Genomic DNA, 19,620 nt, shown 5'->3' with positions numbered 1-19,620 from the left:
CAGGTTTATTTGGGCGGACACCACAGACATGACTTCCCGCATATGCAAGAACTGTGGTTGTTCCGAGATCGACCTCGATCAGGCTCGGGGCAATGCAGTATGCACGAGCTGTGGGTCTGTGCTGGAGGACAACATCATCGTGTCCGAGGTGCAATTCGTGGAGGGCAGTGGTGGGATTTCGTCAGCTGTGGGGCAATTCGTCTCAGCAGATGGTGAGACCTGCACATTGCATAAGACTTCATCATCACAAAAAAAGAGAGATCTAAATGACTAAAATGTCAAATGTTAGCAGATGTTATTGCAAGTGTAGTGAAATGCTTGTGCTTCTAGTTCTGACAGTGCAGCAAAATCTAACAATTCCACAACAACTACACACAAATCTAAGGAATGGAATAAGAATATAAATAGATGGATGAGCAATGACAGAGGAAAGATGCAATAGATGGTATAAAATACAGTATATGCACATTAGATGAGTAACGCAAGATATGTAAACATTATTGAGGTGGCATTAAAGTGACTAGTGATCCATTTTTTAAAGTGGAAAATAAGGGAAAGCCGCACACTCTAAGAGCTCAGATGCAAAAATGTAATAACCTAATAACCAACGTTTCGACAGCAAAGCTGTCTTCATCAGGGTATCAAAGTGGCCAAAGATTTCACATTTGTATGTAGGCAGCAGCCTCTCTGTGTTAGTGATGGCTGTTTAACAATCTGATGGCCTTAAGATTGAAAAACAGATTCTGTCTCTTGGTCCCAGCTTTGATGGACCTGTACTGACCTTGCCTTCTGGATGGTATTGGGGTGAACAGGCAGTGGCTCGGGTGGTTGTTGTCCTTGATCATTTTGGCCTTCCTGTGACATTGGGTGCTCTATGTGTCCTGGAGGGAAGGTAGTTTGCCCCCGGTGATGCGTTGTGCAGACCGCACCACCCTCTAGAGAACCCTGCGATTGTGGGCGGTGCAGTTACTGTACCAGGCCGTGATACAGCCTGACAGGATGCTCTCAATTGTGCATCTAAAAGTTTGTGAGGATTTTAGGTGACAAGCCAAATTTCTTAAGCCTCCTGAGGATGAAGAGGCGCTGTTGCACCTTACCATACTGTCTGTGTGGGTGGACCATTTCACTTTGTCTGTGATGTGCTCAAGCCTACTACTGTTGTGTCGTCTGCAAACTTGACGATTGAGTTGGAGGCATGCATGGACATGCAGTCATGGGTGAACAGGGAGTACAGGAGGGGGCTGAACACACCCTTGTGGGGCCCCAGTGTTGAGGCTCAGCGAAGATGTTTTTTTCCTACCTTCACCACCTGGGGGGGCAGCCCATCAGGAAGTCAATTGCACAGGGAGGGGTTGAGACGGAGGGCCTCAAGCTTAATGATGAGCTTGGAGGGTACTATGGTGTTGATTGCGGAGCTATAGTCAATGAACAGCATTCTCACATAGGTATTCCTCTTGTCCAGATGGGATAGGGCAGTGTGATGGTGATTGCATTGTCTGTGGACCTAATGGGGCGGTAAGCATATTGAAGTAGGTCTAGGGTGACAGGTAAGGTTGATCCTTGACTAGTCTCTCAAAGCACTTCATGATGACAGAAGTGAGTGCTACGGGCGATAGTCTTAGTTAATTTACCTTTGCATTCTTGGGTACAGGAACAATGGTGGCCCTCTTGAAGCATGTGGGGACAGGAGAGCCCACAGTCCTTGGTAGAGGGCCGCGTCGGTGGCACTGTATTATCCTCAAAGCGAGCAAAAAAATGTGTTTGTCTGGAAGCAAGACGGTGTCTGACGTGGCTGGTTTTCCTTTTGTAGTCAGTGATTGTCTGTAGACCCTACCACATACGTTTCATGTGAGCCGTTGAATTGCAACTCCACTTACTCTATACTGACATTTATCTTGTTTGATTGCCTTGGAGGGAATAACTTTGTATTTGGCCATATTCCCAGTCACCTTTCCATGGTTAAATGCAGAGGTTCTCACTTTGTTTTGCGTGAATTCCACAATCTATCCACGGATTCTGGTTAGTGTAGGTTAATAGTCACAGTGGGTACAACATCGCCTATACACTTTCTTATAAACTCACTGAGTCAGCGTATACGTCGATATTGAGGCTACCCGGAACATATACCAGTCCGCGTGATCAAAACAATCTTGAAGCGTGGATTCCGATTGGTCAGACCAGCGTAGCACAGGTACTTCCTTTGAGTTTCTGCCTATAGGAAGGGAGGAGCAAAATGGAGTAGTGGTCAGATTTTCCGAAAGGAGGGCCTTGTATGCATCGCAGAAGTTAGAGTAGCAGTGATCCAGTCTTTGTGGCTCTAATTTGCCTTGTTAAAATCCCAGCTACAATAAATGCAGTTGTTTTGGGTCAGCAAAAAAAAAAATGGTTTTATAGTTATGTTCACTGCGCAGTGATGCAAATGGCGATTCTCCAATCAGAACCATCTACCTCTTATGGATGTCACTTCGGATTCAGAACACATGCTGCTAGTAGGTAGTCATACCACAGTCGCTATGGAATGCCTTTAGAACTTGTCTAATTAATCAGATCTAATATTGGGCTACCCTGCCACTTCGTTTGCTATACAGATGGCTAGGGCTGGAAAAATGTAACTACTCAAATGCAGAGATGACGCTATAGCTGCAAGGACTAACAGTCCATGAAGTCAACATGATTGTTAAACAATGTATAGCTTCAAAATATGGTTAAAGATCATTTACAAATGGTGTAAAACCTTATTTTGGGTTATAAACCATTTTAATTTAAGTGCATGAGGCATTTAAAAATGTGACATTGAATCAACGGGCATACATTTTTATTTGAGATGGCTGTAATGTTACACACACGTACATTCACAGAGTGAGCCTTTAAACAAGTCTGATCCAGAAGTTCATTAAAATGTTTTTTTCATCTTAAATTACCAACTTATTTATATTCTTTGTATGATGCTTATTTTTGACTGAATAGTAAGAATTAGCTCATTACTTTACCGATAATATAGTAAAAATTTGTCCTAGAACCATGCAGCTTATGAACCCAGTCAGTGGGCTACAGTTAACGTTCCAATCGAAAACAGCACTTGAATAGACAAGGTTAAATTTAAAGGTTAGACTAAAATCACTCCAACACCGTAATATCTGAAATAGAAATATATTGCAATAGGTCTTGATAGGCATGGAAGATTCCCCAGTTAGCAACATTATCCTAGAGGAACAATTGACAAGTTACATGAGTGATGTTCCAAGGTGCTCAGCTCACATTGGCTTTTTAATTTCTTTGGCCACGCTTACCTGAGGAAATAAAAATTACATGTTAAAGCATCTACATTTTCTATTATCCAGAAATTATGGCTACACAGGCACATTGTCAAAGCAAACTACTTGAGAAAATAAGATAAGCAATCACCGCTCTAGTCTAGGGTTTCATTATGATAATTATAGGACAGGATTGCCTACCTCTCAAGATGCCTTCATGCACACTACCACCATAGCGGCCTGGGTCACTGCTCCTGGGGTTTAGAGGGTTATTTGAACTTGGCCCAGAGTTGTCAGGACTGTTTTCATGTGATCCTTCAGCATCAATATAGTTACCACTGATGACTTTGAGCAGGTATGTAGCTTTTCCTTTTTCTGCAGAGATGTAGTTCAAGTTGTTGGGATTATTCTCAGCTCCACCTTGGGTGCCTTTGAGGCTAGATAAGTACCCATGGTGATCTGAAAGAGTTTGTCCACAACCAAGACAGTTTGCTCCATACTGACTAGGAGCGTTGGGGTTTCTGTCTCGTTGGATATTGCCTGTTTGTACAACCCCGTATGTTGGGGATTGAACACTGGTCATTGATAAAGGTTTCTTAGCACTAACTTGAACAGCTCTATAGAAGCTTAAAGGTGACCCATGTTGTCTACGATTAGGTTGGCCATTGCTGCCCTGGGTGATCTCATAGGCACCATTGGCTGGTTGGACAGCTCCATAAGCATTCTTGCTGAAACCATCTTGGTATTTACGATAATGGCTGGAAGCTGGTTTTACTTGGCTGGGTGACAGCTGGGCACTGGTAAGCTGTGCAGACCCATGGTGGCCTAGTGTAGTTTCACCTCTGTTTAATGCTTGAAGATGACCACCATGCTGCACAGGCTGATGGAATTTAGAAGTGGTACCATGAATGGGGTCAGGTTGGCCATTTATTTTCCCACCCTGAGATGTTGGTTGGAAATGGCTGGGTGGATCCTGGACAATGTGGCTCTGGGCAAAGTTCTGTTGCTTTTCCACTGATTGGGCAATACCATTTTGGGCTGACCCTTGGTTGAACAAACGATAAATAGGACTGACACAGCTGGGATTGTCTTGGGCACCAGTGTCTTGAGAAACCATAGGCTGGCCTCCACTGCTAACTTTTATGAAGTTTGAATTTCTTCCCGAGTTGCCCAGGGAACATTCCTCACAAGGATCCGATCCGTCAGTATCAACATTGCTACCACTTATGACTGCAAACGGATTTCGCTCTTGTCCTTTTGCTGCATACTGAACAGTAGAAGCACCATACTTGCTAGGAGCTGGAGTTCTTCTGTGGCTTTGTGAACCTCCATACACGCTTGGAGCTTGTTGGTCAATGTTTAGACGAGAAGCAGACTGACCGGGAGAGGTTTCCCTTATGCCACTGGTGGCAGGTTGGATCCTGATCTGTTGTGGTGGTGCTGGCTCAACTCTGTAGCTTTGTGAACCTCCATACTGGCTAGTAGCTTGTTGGTTGACATTACTTTGAGTAGGAGCAGGTTTAACTCTGACACTTTGTGGACCCCTGTCCTGGTTAGAAGTATGATGTATGATGTTCTGGTGAAAAAGAATAGTCCCAATAGGGGCTTGGGCAACTCTGCTGCTTTGAGAACCATCATACTGGCTAGGCACCGAATGAGATGTGCTTGTGGCAGGTTTAGCACTACTGCTTTGAGAAACATCCTGGCCAGGAACTTGGATGCTGTGGTGTTGAAGGGTTACATACTTGCTAGTAGCATGTTTAACTCTATCACTTTGTGAAACTTGATGTTGGCTAAGGGCAGGTTTGATTGCAATGTGTTGAGTAGCACCATACCGGCTAGTAGTGGGTTGGACATTATGTGGTTGAGAGGCAGCATGCAGGCTAGTAGCTAGTTTCTGCAGAGTTCCACTGTACGGACCAGGTGTAACAATGCTGGTTTGCGTTCCCACATACTGGTTAGAAGCTGGTTGGACATGATTGCTTTTGGAAGCGTCATACTTGCTAGCCACAGGGACATCATTTTTGTCCTGGCTGGTTCCATAGAAGCTAGAGGCTGCACTATTATGAAGTTTGTGGCTTTGGCATATACCAGAGTGAACAGGTTTTGTATTGCTGGGGTTAGGTTGAGTGATAGCCTTCACAAATGGGAACTGATAGCAATGAGGGGTAGACTGGACATTGTCTGAAGCTTGGTAGACTGTGCCCTGTGCTGTGTTGTAATAGTCCGTGTTAGGTTTTGCACCACTGTAGACAATTTCAGTCCTGCCAACTGAGGATCCATAATGGCCAGAAGCTGGCTTGGTGTATTGTCCCTTGCTAGGTCCATAGTTGTTTACAGAAAGTTGCCTAGGTACAAGCATCTTAATTGGTGCCAATTGAGCTTTGGTGGGCTTCACTTCTCCAAAGGAGGTTTCATCATGGCCGAGACCATCATGACCAGGAACTTGAGATAAACCACTTTGGCTATCCCCATACGTGCTGTATTCAGGGACTTTGCTGGTGGTAGGTTGACGATCTACACATTGGACAACAAAGTTGTCTCCGGAAGCAGGTTTCACATAACTTGAGGTACCTTGGGCACGGTCACCTAGTGGGACCTTGTGACTGAGGACTTGCTGGAAGCTGTTACTTACTTGAGAAGAACCATACACATTAGCAGGAAGGACTTGTTTCACACCAAAACGCTGGGCATCTGTGTTGTAGTTGGAACCAGGTTGTACTTTAGTATTCTGGTAAATATAGGAATCAAGGAAAGGGTTTACCTTGCTTGGAGTGTCATAGTGTCTTGGGGTCTTAACAGTGTCAGGAGTATATTGTTCACTGGCTGGCTTGACATATTGCTGGGGGATAGATATGCCATCAGAACTTTGCAAAACACCATATTGGCTATAGCGTCTTAAGCCAGAGAGGACATTACCTCCAGAATGCTGCGGTGTGCTGCCACTTTGTGCAGTGGGGTCACTTAAAGTGGGCTTATTATTCACCGTTTGCACAGTTGCATGATGGCTTGTGGCTGGTTTGCGCAACTTTGCTGATTGTACAGCATTGTACGTCTCATGTTGGGCAGAGTTGCTTGGTCTCTTACTCTCATAGATAGGTTGAGGTCTCAAATGTTGCTGTGCATTTTGAGTGCTGCCACCAGGAGTACTGTTTAAGTGGCTGGGAACAGGATTGAGAACACTAGATTGGACCTTGATCGTCTTTGCAGATGTAGGCTTATAGTGGCCTGGGATATCTTTGATCCCGTCACCCTGGACAGGGCTGTGGATGGGAAATTGCCCATATCCACCGAGCCTGCTGCCTCTATCAGTTTCAGGCCTGATTCCCATACCCTTTCGATGTGGAGTATTAACATTCTGGGTGGATTCATAGACGTTTATGGCTGGGGTGTCATTATCACTTAATTTGTGTTGGCCAGTACCATAAGCACCTCCACCTTGTACAAGTCCATAGTGATTCAGAACACTTTGTACATTGCCTGATGATTGTGGGGCACCACTTCTTTGGAGACCGCTGTATTGGCTGAGAGAAGGATCCAGGGTGTTGTCAGCTGTTAAAGATCCATAGTTGGTACTATAATGCCCTCCTGTCTGTGACACCTCATGATTGCTTGGACAAGGTTGTGTGCCCATAACCTGGACACTTTCAGTGTTGGTGGGAACTTGCTGTAGACAGTCAGGCACTGGTTTATTTGCTGCGCCATCTAAAACATTTTGTTTTTTTTGTTATACGTTCCTCAAAACAACTGTGCTCAAAGTAGACTACATGTAGTTATGTAAAAGAATCTTACCTTTGGTGCTCCCTGTCAATTTGATTGAGCCAACTCCAGGCATTTCAGATCTAAAAGTTCTGTCCACAAACAGCCTACTGACTGAGCTAAGTGGGTAGATGCATCGCACTGTGAGTCTAAAAAAGAAAGGTCATTAGAGATGTGCCATATGCAGCCACAGTTAGTCCCAAATCTGATTTAAAAAATGTGGATTATGATTATTCACACCAAGGTCACCAACTGTATTCTTAAGTAGCTTATTGCACAAATAAGTTATCATGTTCAGACCAGGGCATTGTATAATGAAAATGACAGCATTGAAATGCTAAGATCGATCGTGTTCCCAAATAACCATGACTGATCTTTACCTGAATTTAGAATCCCTGGAGATGAGAGAAGCGCTGTCAAGTATGAGCTCCCTATAAGACAGGATCTCGTTTTCATACACTACAGAAGAGTCTTCAACCTATAAGACAAGTGGAAACTTGTTACTTTGTAATGTGTAGCTCAAGTCAGTCAAAAGCTCATGACAATTTTCCCACCATCTAGCCTATAGCATTATTGTATACGTTTCTTCTGTGGGATTGTCATATTTAGACCTAGATAATGTTAAAATCAAAACTTCCCCCTCCTAATAAATGTAAATCAATTAGGCTGACCTTTCAAATTCTGCAAAAACTAAACTCCACAGGCTCCAAGCTTATATTTTAAATGAGATCATACCATAACCGTGGTATTGCATGTGTTCAAGCCAAACTCAAATAGAACTCTTGAGTCGTCAGTTAATTTTGGTTTACAGGTTCTGTCCAAGAGGGTAGTACTGCGTGGATTCACTGGAGGCCAGGTCATTTTTGTACTGGTCACCACAGTCATGATCCCATCAGGTGAACAGACTGGAAAGACAAAAGGTCAAAGCTGCAGATGACAGCCCAATACAAAAACAAAGCATGCGTGTTATGGATGGATACTCACTTATAAGCTGATCACGTCTGAAAAGACAGCGCGTTGCTGTTGCTGTCTGGATCTCCAAAGTCCTTGAATCTCTTGAGTGTATTTCAAATATGCCATAAAAATGCCTCAAGTTGATATCCTGAAAACGAAAAAAGTGTTTGGCCCATAGCAGTGAAGTAGGCCTATAAGCAACTATTAAAGTGAGGGCAATGTCCTGCCAAATTTGGTTGATAGTCATGCCTTAGATCAGTGGTTCCCAAACTGCGGTATCAGCACAGACAGGTAGGGGGAGATTAACAAGTGGCATAATTTTCTTTTAGCTAGTCATTTTACCTTGAGCCTCTAGGGGGTGGCATAGTTTCAACGCCAATGTAGTAGTGGGCGTAATCAATATTTTTTAACTGGTCGACCACCTCCCCAAATATTCTAACTACACTGAACAAAAATATAAACGCAACATTTAAAGTGTTGGTCCCATGTTTGCTGAGCTAAAATAAACAATCCCAGAAATGTTCCATACAGACAAAACTTCTCAAACTGTGCACAAATGAATTTACTTTCCTGTTAGTGAGCGTTTCTCCTTTGCTAAAAATAATCCATCCACCTGACGGGTGTGGCATATAAAGAAGCTGATTAAACAGCATGATCATGACACAAGTGCCCCTTGAGCTGGGGATGATAAGGCCACTAAAATGTGCAGTTGTGTCACAACAATGCCACGTCTCAAGTTGAGGGCGTGCAATTGGCATGGCGACTGCAGGATTGTATGCCAGAGCTGTTGCCAGAGAATTTAGTCATTTTGCTACCATAAGCCACCCACGTCATTTTAGAGGATTTGGCAGTACGTCCAACCAGCCTCACAACCGTAGACCACATGTATGGTCTCATGTTGGCAAGCAGTTTGCTGATGTCAAGAGAGTGTCCCACGGTGGCGGTGGGGTTATGGTATGGGCAGGCATAAGCCACTCACAAACAATTGCATTTTATTGGTGGCAATTTGAATGCACAGAAGTACTGTGATTCAATCCTTTTTTTTTTTTTTTTAAGGCATCTGACCCGATTCATATCTGTATACCCAGTCATGTGAACTCCATAGAATAGTGCCTAATTAATTTATTTCAATTGACTGATTTCCTCATATGAACCAGTGGCTGATTTACATAAATAAAGACAATGCAACCATTAGTGAGGGTGAATCTACAACAGATGAACCGCCATCTGATAGGCCGAACGAGGCGCCCGGTGGGTGAGACCCTAGTACCAGTGGGAAAGGAGTGCAAGGGTGAGCTGGCATTCAATCAGCAAAGAGAAAGGCGATTACATTCAGTATGGTTTCACATGTCTCATGGTTGATTGGGGATCCACATCCAATGTGTTGCATGTGCTAAAAAAAAAGAAGTTTGAAGCCAGTGAAACTGAAGAGACATTTACACAAACACGCAACGCTGATAAACCGGTGGATTTTGGCCGTGGCTAAGAGCAAGATTTGCGTGGCCAAAAGCATGCATTGACCACAGACTACAACCACTGCCCAAGCTTTTATTAAGTGTCATATCTCAAATACGAGAAATCTAAAAAGCCACATACTATTGGTGAGACTCAATCTCCTTTCAGCAATAGGCATGTGAGAAAATAGCGAATCAGCTCAAGCAGATAACACTGTTGCCCAGCAAATATATGAAGTGGCAAAAGAAAGCGTCAGCAATTGAGCGAACAAAAGAAGTGGTAAATTTGCTCTACAACTAGATGAGTCAACTGATGTCACATGCAGCTCACCTTCTCGTATTCGTCAAATACTGCTATCAGGGGAAACTACATGAAGAGGTGTTATTTTGCAGTGTGCTTGAGGGGACATTCAACAAATTTGATGAAGATGAGGGATGAGGGGCTGTGTTGGGAGAACTGTATGGGCATGTGTACAGATGGGTAAACAAGGGTCTGATTCAGTTGAGGAGAATGAACTGCATCTGGATGTTACAAAAAGCAACAATCACTCATCACCTCCAAAACTTAATGGACATTTCAGGAGGTACTTTCAAGAGGCCACGAAAACCACGACTGGAGCCAGCAACCGTTCATTGCCACCACCGCTGTCATCGGAGCTACAGTATTCCTGGAACTGTCCAGTGACAGGACTTTGAGTGCAGCCTTTGCCACAACCCCGCTGGTTGAATTCTGTCAATCGCAGAATAACCGGGATTATCTGAAATCGCATTGATAAACTGATTGCTTTTTCATCTGTGAAACTACTTTTCCCGCACTTAAATACATTAAATGGTTACGACTCACGAGAGTGGAACATTAACTACTTTTATCTGTGTCAAGCATAAAGCTCTGAATACAAATGCTGTGTTCCCAGCATCAGGCTCATCCATCTCATTAGAGTATAGATTAAAAATAGGTTTATGGTAATTACCCATGTAAATGACCAAATAAAAGTATGAAGTGAAATGCAAACAAATGTATATGTGTGTACATCATTGTACAGCAATAGGGCTTTCAAAAATATAAATGCATGAGTGTTGGGTATGGGGAACACAAGCTGTGACCCAAATGTATAAGGGGGGTGAGCCAAAAAGTTTGGGAACCACTGCCTAAGAATAGATTGAGACACTGATGTTTTTTTGTTCTAGACCAGCATCAACACAACTGATTCAGCTATTTTCCAAGCCTGTGATTAGCTGTATCAGTTGTGTTTTAGTGCTGGGCTAGACCAAAAATGTGCACCCTTTGGGTTTCCCCTAGGAATGGATTGAGAAACACTGCTTTAGAATTGACAACATACTGTACCTCATAAGTGTAGCCAACAGTGAACAGTGGCACCTCCAAGGTCAAAATATGACTTTCGTTTCGCAGGTTGTACCCTCTTTCAGCCACCAGCTCAGGTGTTAGCGGGTCATGACCGACCCCGATCTCCCACAGGTATCCCAGTCTTGGCTGGGTCATGTCAAAGACAATGCCCCCTCTTGTGCAAACCCCTTTGAGCTCAGGAGGGACTGGGGGTGAGAATGCAGATTTTTGTAAGCAAGTTACTTTAGCAAGGTCTTCAAAGTAAAATATAAAGAGGTCTTCAAATCAAGTATTTACATGCATTGCTGAGCTGTTCCATAACAGAGGCTAGATGGTAGTAAGCCTCTTCCTGGGGCATGATGCTTAACGTGTAGTTCATGTCCATCGAGTACTGGAAGAGCCCCTCACCTAAGTACTATTAAGAAAAAAAAAAAAAAAAAAATCTAGTATTATTTCAAAAGTTGCAATTCATGACTATAAGCTCCATTTATGGAAATGTGTTTGATCCAAAATGTACTCACCATCCTATGCACAGCCTTGTCGTCAAAAGGAACCCTGATAGTATAGGCATGGGTGCCATTGGCATGGATGATCTTACTGATGGCGTAGCCATGTTCTGCAGCGTCTGACACAGAGAACTGCTTTTCATTCAACTTCACTCCCATCAGAGCCACATCGTGAGGAATGTTCCCCAAGTACACGTTGAATGTATGCTCTTCAAAGCTGGTCTCTGGAGGAGTAATGGAGGAAATAGTTAAGTAGCCAAATAACCAGGATTAACAAGAAATCAGCAATGCCACAAAGCACATTGGAAATAACACCTTGGTTATTGTAACCACATGTTCGTTATGTGCAAAAAGGATGAACATACTGTGGTATGGAGGAAGGGCGTCGACGTCAACAGTGAAGGGGTGCCGGCACAGCAATGGAGTGTCCACTACCCTGAGCAGCCGGTGTCTCGTTTCAACAGTGCTACCATCAGTGTAGACATGAGAGAACACATGCTCATAGAACAGGAAAGCCACGTACATCTCTCGGTAGATATTGTTTGTCACCAAACTCTAAAAATACAGTTTACTGTGTTAATTTGCACTTCAAGCTGTCGAGAATAAGCAACACTAGTTTTAGAATGAATTTAAGTTTAAAAGCACACTAGGTAAACATCTATGAATATATTATACTGAACAAAAATATACCAAAAATAAAAAGATCCCGATATTGTCCATATGCACAAAGCATATTTCTCATTGTGTACACAAATTTGATTACATCCCTGTTAATGAGCATTTCTCTTCTGCCAACATAATCCATCCACCTGACAGGTGTGGCATATCAAGAAGCTGATTAAACGTTATGATAATTACACAGGTGCACCTTGTGCTGGGCACAATAAAATGCCAGATGTCTACATTTTGAGGGAGCTTGCAATTGTCATGCTGACTGCAGGAACGTCCACCAGAGCTGTTGCCAGAGAGTTTCTCTACTAGTTTCTTATTTTTCTCTACCATAAGCTGCTGCCAAAGTCATTTTAGAGAATTTAGCAGTACTTAGAACCACCCTCAACCGCAGACCACGTGTAACCACAGTCTAGGACTTTAACATACAGGATTAGCTGAGACCAGACACCTTGTAAGCTGATGAAACTGAGGAGTATGTCTAATAAAGCCCTTGTGGAAAAAAAATAATAATAATCTTATTGGCTGGGCCTGGCTCCCCAGTGGGGGGCCTATGCCCTCCCAGGCCCACCCATGGCAGCACCCCAGTCCAGTCATGTGAAATCCATAAATTAGGGCCTAATGAATGCATTTCATATAACGAAATCAGTCAATTGAACTGTAATTTGGTTAAAAAAAAAAAAAATCATTGAAATTGTTGCGTTTATTTTTGTTCACTATAGATCAGGTCTTCCAACTCCAGTCCCAGAGAGCTACTTGGTGCAGGCTTTTGTTTCAGCCTAGCACAAAAATACTTGCTCAATTGTGGTCCAGATGAAAGATTAGGCCTGAAGTCACTAAATGACTTAATAAACCAATTAAAAAAAAGTTTCAAACTGCAAATGACAGCTAATTTTCTGATTTTCCCCTCCCCACTCAGACCACTCCCACAGTCCTAGCAAGATATTTTCTTGAAAAATTGCCCTTGGTTAAGAAGTCATTTGTTTCTTTAATCACAAAAATTTACTTAATTGTTACCCAGAAATTATTTGACATTGTGATATAAAACAGCTGTATTGGACCTTTAAACAAGCATCATCTTAGTGCTGGGCTGGGGGGAAAAAAATAGCCTTTACACCCAGCAGCTCTCCTGGGCCGCAGTTTGAAAACCTGGCACCAGTTGAACCTAGGCTAGATCGGTATTCGCTTTTGCCTACTCCATTGTCAAACTATGTTTGGCATGACAATTCCATAAGGAATTTGTAGTTGAGCAGAAACAGACTGCCACCCAGGCTGTCTGAACCCAGATTGTAGCTAAAGTTCAGTGGCCTTTACCTTCCTATATCCTCCTTCGGCACCAAAGGGGACACCCATCTGTACCATGAGCCCTTTGACTTCTAGAGTGTAGCCCCTGGCCCTCGCCGTGCCCTCATCTAGCAGTTGGCTCTCCACGCCCACGTTGATCTGCTTGCTCTCAAAGCCAAAGCCGCTGTGAACCAACGGTGTCATGATCCTGGGGGTCTCCCAGAGTAGCCTGACCCCGTCAAAGTATCCTGGGTCTGAGATCGAGAAAGCAATGCAAGTCTTTAGAATGGTAGACACGTCGCCAGTCAGCGACATATTTAGACCGTCATTATCAGGTAGAACATTAAACCATCAGTAGGGCTACTCCGAACATCCAGGCTCAGATTTGAATAACTCTGGATAACAGTGTAGGGATGAGCACAAGTACTCGATTGAAGGATTGTACATGATCACTAAATGAGTACTCCATTTTCAAATTCCACTATGTGCACACAGTATGTACATCTTAAACAAGTACTCAATTTGAAATAAATTCTGTTGTAATCGCTGAACTATTTCAAATGCCAATACCTTTCAAGAGGTGGATGAGTGATTGTATTTACATTTCCATCAAATTGGCGACATATTTTCATGCGAATATTCTTTAGTCTGGATAAAACCGGCATTTCAGAGATGTTTCCATCAAATTGTTACAGATGACAGTGGACTTAATTCCCATGTTCTGAATAAAAAAAACGAATTAAATGGGTTTCAATTGCATTTTCAACTAATAGTTCAAAAATGTTAAGAGCGTACCCACTGTTAGTGGCATGTTCGCGCTAGCCAAAAACACGCAGATGGCGCTGCTGCCTAGAGCCCACTTATAGCCTACATGAGAAAATTTATCAAAAGAGCGAGTATTTATTTGTCAAACAGAAGCCAAGCACCGATCATCATGTCACCAGAATAAGACCGATATTTATTGGAAAGTAGCATCAAGCGCACCGCCTTGTACTTTCACCACCCAGTGAAGTTCATTCATTTCATCAGTAGCCTAGTAAACTGCATGCTTGCCGGACCAGTCGTAGTGGGAGAACCACACATGCCATCGCGTCACAAGTTCTCGATATGGTTATTATATCAATATTTGCGCGATAGAGTTTCCGACAGTTCTCAATTTACTGACAAAATGATCCCATCTTATGCATTTTGTTTTGTCAACATTTGGAAAGTTTAACAGAATGTTCAGTTTTCATCAGGCCTGTCATTTATCCTACATGTACTTCACTGGAAACCTGGTCATAGAAGCACAATTTCATGGTTTATCTGAAGAACTATTAATCCACAGTTGTCCTGGATTATTATGTGCATTATATTTGAATATAAAATAACTCATTTGCATGGAGTTATCAAAAAAATCTGCTGCAGCTAATGGTAGTGGCATTGTTAAAGATCATTCTTTAGCGATATAGGGGAATACAAATAAATATACTTATGGTGCAGGCCACAGATATGTCAATCATGACCACCATCATTTTCTGACTGAAGAACACTGTCCCGTGAATGACCTCCACCGCAACACCGTCAACCTGAGAGTAGAAAGAATGTGGTTGGGAAAAGGTTCTGCCAGTTTTAGGCCTTATAATTTATTATATTTTAGAAGTTCAACGTTTCTTGCCTTTCCTCATCTGCACTGATTGGGAATACACCGCTATAAGAGCAAGCGTCTTGAGGGCGCCCACCATGTTTCAGATCAACACAGAGTACTGAAACGCATAGCATTTCTTGAAATACTCACCATTACGATTTCCGAGTGATTTTGTCTGTAGGGAGAGCGGAAGACAACCCTTTTCGGAGTGGCACTCAGTTCGTAACCCAGTCGATGGGCTTCGGTGATGGGCATGGTGGCCATTTCATCCTCATTCTTTAGGAAAATTACCTGCCATGCAGAATTGGCTATATTTTGGGCCTAAGAGAGGATTCAGTATTGAGTCAACATCAAACATATTTCAATGCAAAGATTATACTTAAGAAATGTTGAATGCTTCTAAAGGATGTGGCTCACAACAGAATGGGCAGCCCTCCATGCTTCCTTTGAGGTTCCTTCAGATGTAGTACAAGGCACATCTCTCCCCACAGTTACCTAAGGGACATATTTAAGAGGGGTCATCTAACTTTGTGTCGAAGAAAAACAATTTGATGGATTTTCCAATTCTGGTTCTGGAGGCCCACTATATGCCAGCAGAAGTTCTAATCAAGCAATTAGTTTGAATCTTAAATAATGGTCAAAAACATACTAATTTGAGTGGGTATTTATCAGAGTTCATTTGACAAAGCAAATTGTTTCTACTCAGTGTGAAACCCAGTATGCCACTGGGCTAGGCCCCCAGGACCGGAATAGGCAGCCTTACTGTACCTCCATGTAGTCCTCTTCACATATAACCTCCCGTTGGGACCAGGGCAGTAGCAGGGAGCAGGTCTGAGACAAAGGGTAGCGCGACTGTCGGTCTTTGGCATCCATGACAATGATATTGAGCTGGAAGGTGAATATCTCATCGTTCTGAAACAGCAAATATTTGTTAGTCATCAGGTTTGATCAGCTCAGCAAGATGACAGTTCAGTATGGGAAGACAGGAGTTCTGAGTCCGGGTCCTCAGCCTGCACCTTTTTGTTCCATCCCTTATACCAACACACCCTATTTACCACCTCATTCAAATCATCAAACCACCCTTGATTCATTGAGTCAGGTTGGGCTAAGACTTTAGAACTCTACTGTCCTAGAGTGAGACATAGGGTATATCCCAATTATCCCCCCCCCCCCCTAAAGTGTTCACTTGTTATCATGAAAACTCCCACTAGCCCATGCCTCCACCAATCCAATGCTTTTACATTGCGGGAAGTAGTGAACACTTCAGGAGGAATGGGATATTGGGATGCACCAATAGGCTACCTGGTTGTCAGTGTGACAGGAGAAGTAGGAAGCCCTGAGAGTGGTGTAGCCATCCATCTTGAAGGTGCTGATGGTGTAACCACACCGGGATGCATTCTTTTCATCTATGGGATGCACACCAGCCGCATCTGCAAAGAGGACGCTACATTTCACTCTGCGCATCAATTACATTAAACAAATATACTCCACCCTACTATAGGATACTTATTGCCTACTATGTTCATTAATGCCAATATTGGAGGACCCACTATCTAAGACTGAGGGCACCAAATCTTTCACTCAACCGTTTAAATGAAATTGAGCCATACTTTAAGCAAGGTCTAAAGTAATACAACTAAATACTAAAACCTTGTCATCACCCACCTACAGCCTCAAACTGAGGGGCGTTGCCAGACGAACCAACATGCACCCACAGGTATCGATCCCGACATGCTGACTGTATAGCCACTCCTACGAGAGAATACAGGTTAGGGTACATTAGAAGACTCATGCAGACCTCGATCAATGAAAAGAACTCTGCATACCTTCTGGAATACTGTAACCTTTGGGACTTCCAAGAAACCCCAAATAAAGCAATGATAGTCTGGGAGAAAGTTAAATTAGTATCTGCCATTTCTCACAGGTAAAATCATGGAGAACTACAACACATCAAAATTCTTTAGCATTTTTCCAAGTGACTTCAAACTCAGAATTTAAGAAAAATCAAACTTACCCAATACTTATACCAAGGCTTGCAGCCATCATTTCGCTATACAAATCCCCAGCAAACAATACTAGTACTGGTCAGATAGTAGCAGAAAATAAAGACAGCAAGAAAATCAAAACTAGTTGCTTTGAAACTCCCTTGCTACGAACCAAAGGGACAAAAAAATAATTCAGTCACAGGTAGACCAATCACCACCAGAAGAAGGAGGCCGAATGGAAACCAGGTGCAACTGATTGAACTTGATTGCTTTGTTAAAATTTTGATGACTTCCATTGGCACTGTTTCTTACGAAAGGAGTGAAGCTTATTTGGGTATACATAGCCAACTGCACAAAATGATATATTTGGTGGTTGAATATGAAATTGATTTAGCCTAGCACTACACAGCTGATTAAAATAATTAAAGCTTGATGATGAGTTCATTATTTGAATCAGCTGTGTAGTGCTAGGGCAACAATCAAAACGTGCACCCCTTTGGGTCCCAGGACCGAGTTTGGGAAACGTTGGTCTTGTAGAAGCAAAATCTTATGTTTATCACAGTAAAAAGCCAGCAGAGGGAGGTAAATTGTCTTAAGCCTGCGTTTTATCTAGTCTCTTGCTGAGCTGTGCTGTCTAGCTATCACAAACCACCAGATGGCAATATTCATTGGTTTTATACTCTGAGATTTAGAACGCAAACAAACTTCTTCTGTAAATTAACATTGTTTTGCATATGCTGATTAAAAATAAACTCATTCAAAATAGACTAAATGTTTGGTAAAATATATGGTCTCTCTTCAAATATGCTGAGTGGTTAGCAATTATGTAGTTATAATTTGCAATAATGACTTTTTAATTTGACAGAACATTTTTGTCAGCTCTTTTGTGTTTGACATCAGAAAGGCGAATGGCTTCAGTGGCATTAGCCAGGTAGGTGCTTCTACACATTGGTAGTGGATGATTATATTCTCCCCAAGACAATGAAAAGTGCTTTGAGTACCTGAAAAAAATCTATTGTTGTGATTGTTATTATTATTTTATTTTCTAATATTAATATTATTATCCATTATTAATATATTGATCTCCTTCCAGGTCCAGTGAAAGCCCCAGTCCTGGGTACTGGGTTCCACACCAGCCTTGGAAAAGAGTCCCGTGCTCAGACACTGCAGAACGGTGAGTCCTGAACTAAACCCACCATGCCCTCTCTCCTTCTCAAAACAGCTAAGGCTTGTTCAGCATATTGGAGATAGAAGTGCAACACATAGAGTGGACATGATTCACTATTCCAACTAATATACATTCTTGGGCGAATCCTGCCAATTAAGACCTATTTTCACTTAATGCATTGATGTCAATGGGAGATTTAAGTGAAAATGTGACTTAAATGGAATTTGGGATTCACCCCTGTATGCATAACTCTTTATCTGGGGACCAAACAAAACCTGTTCAAGCAGGAAACTGAATGATTGGTTGTGAGATAGTGAGTGAAATTAACCAGGATGTTTTTGGTCTCATTTGGTCTGTTATCATATAAAATCTGAGATTACATTTTGGGGAAGTTGGTTTACTTGACAGTTTCATATCCAATCATTGTATAGAAGACAGTTTTATGGAGAGGCTAGTTTGGTGCATGTCTCAAATTGGTGTGTGTGTGAGAGAGAGAGAGAGAGAGAGAGTAGCCAATAAAGCCCTTGAGAGAGAGGTTTGATGAGAAATTTTCCCGGCCTTGAGGATTTATAGTTTGTGGCGATCACTGTGAACAAGTACATACCTGTGAGAGAACACACACACACACACACACACACACACACACACACACACACACACACACACACACACACACACACACACACACACACACACACACACACTGTCCCTCTCTCTCTCTCTCTCTCTCTCACATGCACACACACAAACCTCACATTCACTTATTCACATGCACGCACCACACACACGCACACACGATCCACATCTAATCCGACACTCTCTGCCATCCAAACACACAGGATGAAACTCTCCTGAGACTGAGGGGAGCTAGTGGGGCGGGGGAGGAGGGGTTACACACACAGAAACACATACACATGCACGAGTAGTTGCGTAAACACGCATGGGTAGTTGCATACGCATATGTACGCATATACACATACACACATAGAGGTTCCAGAATAGAACGATTAATGCTCTTAAAAGCTTTTGGGGTTATTTCTGGTGATGGGTTGAATGGTTCGCTGACACTGGTGACCGGCCTTCACTCCACTCTGCATTCCAGACTAACCTGCCTGACACACAAATACACACATCCTGTGCGCATGCACATCCAACTCACATACCAGTATGCGTGAACACATTTAAATCACATTTTATTTGTCGCATACACATATTTAGCAGATGTTATTGCGGGTGCAGCTAAATTCTTGTGTTCCTAGCTCCAACAGTGCAGTAGTATCTAACAATTCACACAAATCTAAAAGTAAAAGAATGGAATTAAGAAATAGTAGGACAAGCAATGTTGGAATCCGGAGTATATATATATGTGTATATGTACAGTACCAGTCAAAAGTTTGGACACACCTACTCATTCAAGGGTTTTTCTTTATTTTTATTATTTTCTACATTGTAGAATACTAGTGAAGACATCAAAACTATGAAATAACACATATGGAATCATGTAGTAACCAAAAAAAGTGTTTAACAAATCAAAATATATTTTAGATTTTAGATTCTTCAAAGTAGCCACTCTTTGCCTTGATGACAGCTTTGTACACTCTTGGCATTCTCTCAA

General features: G+C 42.5%; 2 protein-coding genes across 3 annotated transcripts in view; one reads left to right on the top strand and one right to left on the bottom strand.

Moving 5' to 3' along the window:
• brf1b (BRF1 general transcription factor IIIB subunit b) overlaps positions 1-19,620 on the top strand; it is a 135,902-nt gene that overhangs the window by 708 nt on the left and 115,574 nt on the right. For both annotated transcript variants that reach the window (XM_014145095.2, XM_014145094.2), the window contains exons 2-3: positions 4-212; positions 17,931-18,011. In XM_014145095.2, coding sequence (XP_014000570.1) covers positions 29-212; positions 17,931-18,011 — 265 coding nt within the window. In that variant the 5' untranslated portion in view covers positions 4-28. The remainder of the gene's footprint in view (positions 1-3; positions 213-17,930; positions 18,012-19,620) is intronic.
• On the bottom strand, positions 2,809-8,502 carry LOC106571709 (uncharacterized). The gene is made up of 5 exons (XM_045695784.1): positions 7,998-8,502; positions 7,749-7,918; positions 7,394-7,491; positions 7,047-7,162; positions 2,809-6,959 (listed from the first exon to the last, which is right to left on the bottom strand). Exons 1-5 carry the CDS (start codon positions 8,212-8,214, stop codon positions 3,415-3,417), a joined length of 4,146 nt encoding a protein of 1,381 aa, XP_045551740.1. The 5' UTR covers positions 8,215-8,502; the 3' UTR covers positions 2,809-3,414.

This window comes from Salmo salar, chromosome ssa15, assembly GCF_905237065.1.
Source record: "Salmo salar chromosome ssa15, Ssal_v3.1, whole genome shotgun sequence".
In the NCBI taxonomy this organism is placed as follows: domain Eukaryota; kingdom Metazoa; phylum Chordata; class Actinopteri; order Salmoniformes; family Salmonidae; genus Salmo; species Salmo salar.
Note: the sequence above shows the minus strand (reverse complement) of the source record. Positions and strands in the feature narration are given on the sequence as shown.

Bases quoted from the DNA above. Each gene is read 5' to 3' on its own strand.
- LOC106571709 (XM_045695784.1), bottom strand. From the start codon at position 8,214: ATGACTATCAACCAAATTTGGCAGGACATTGCCCTCACTTTAATAGTT. The intron at 7,163-7,393 runs GTAAAGATCAGT...TTTCTTTTTTAG, and splicing joins TCCAGGGATTCTAAATTCAG to ACTCACAGTGCGATGCATCT. The intron at 6,960-7,046 runs GTAAGATTCTTT...AAAATGTTTTAG, and splicing joins ATTGACAGGGAGCACCAAAG to ATGGCGCAGCAAATAAACCA.